Source organism: Terrapene carolina, unplaced genomic scaffold (genome assembly GCF_002925995.2).
Source record: "Terrapene carolina triunguis isolate 2854851 unplaced genomic scaffold, T_m_triunguis-2.0 Scaffold14268, whole genome shotgun sequence".
Classification (NCBI taxonomy): Eukaryota; Metazoa; Chordata; order Testudines; family Emydidae; genus Terrapene; species Terrapene triunguis.
In genome coordinates this window covers 1-1,060 of record NW_020678619.1, presented here as the reverse complement: position 1 = coordinate 1,060, position 1,060 = coordinate 1, and the positions used below count along the sequence as shown (strand labels likewise).

General features: G+C 71.2%; 1 protein-coding gene across 1 annotated transcript; it reads right to left on the bottom strand.

Annotated features, from left to right (window-relative positions):
- Positions 1-5: 5 nt before the first annotated feature.
- LOC112122683 (probable inactive tRNA-specific adenosine deaminase-like protein 3) lies at positions 6-922 on the bottom strand (the record flags this gene model as incomplete). Its single annotated transcript, XM_024221417.1, has 1 exon — positions 6-922. A coding segment is annotated over exon 1 (861 nt), but the record flags the coding sequence as incomplete, so codon positions are not given.
- Between the last annotated feature and the right edge of the window lie 138 nt (positions 923-1,060).

Below are 1,060 nucleotides of genomic sequence, written 5' to 3'. Positions count from 1 at the left end.
GGCAGGAAGGAGCAGGCGGGATAGTCCGGGTAGCTGTAGGCCCCTCCACCCTGGCCGCAGGCCACCAGGTCGATGCAGACCATGGCGGCGTGGAGCAGCGGGTGGAGGCCGTTCCGGCAGTCGTGCCCCACCGCCAGGACATGCCCCGTGGCCGGGTCGACCACGGCGGCGCCCGCCGGCACCATGCCCAGCTCTGCCCCCCGGCGGGCGGCCCAGACAGCGTGCTCCATGTGGGCTCCCATGGCCGCCTTGTCCTGGGGTGTGAAGAGCCGCCCGGCCAGGGCCTGGCTGGTCCGTTTGTTCTCGTGGAAGGCCGTGGGCCAGTGCCGGGCGGCCTCCTCGAACTGGGGCCGGGTGAGGGGGGCCCGGGCAGGCACCTGCACCAGGAAGGGCTCTCCCAGGCCGCGGACGTCCACCCGTCCGTCCGGGAGGAGCTCCGCCAGTGTCCGCGAGGCGCCTGGCGAGGGGCCGGCCGGGCAAAGGAGCACCTCCAGCGGCTGAGTCCCGCCCCGTGCCCGCACCCGCTTCAGGTGCGGGAGCTCTGTCAGGGGGCGGGCGGCCGACAGCTCCCGCACCAGGCGGGACGTCTCGGTCCGGAGCTGCACGGGGGCGGCATAGGCCGGGGTCAGCTCGACCTCCTGCGACTCCAGCTCGGGCAGCACCATCAATGCCTCCCACGGTGGGTCAGCCGGCTCCTCCATCTTCCGGCGCTTGTAGTCTGGCTCCATCGCCGCACGGCCTGCTGGGGAGAGGGGGGGGAGTTGGGGGGCAGGGGAACGGCTTGGACATTGGGCCCAGGCACCATAGCCTGGGCCAGCCCCTCGCTGCAGCCCGGGCCCCAGGATCCAGCCCTGCGGGGTCTTCATCCCTCAGGATCAGCCCCTCATTCTGACCCTCCAGTGCTCCTCATTCAGGGTCATGAGTAGGGGGCTTCTCCCCCCATCTCCTTGGACTCCCATTCCCACCGACCCCCCAGTTCCCCTTCCACACTGGGGGGAAGTCCACAGCCCCAGAGATACCCCCACTTTCAATGCAGATCTCCCCAATGACTCCCCTCCCC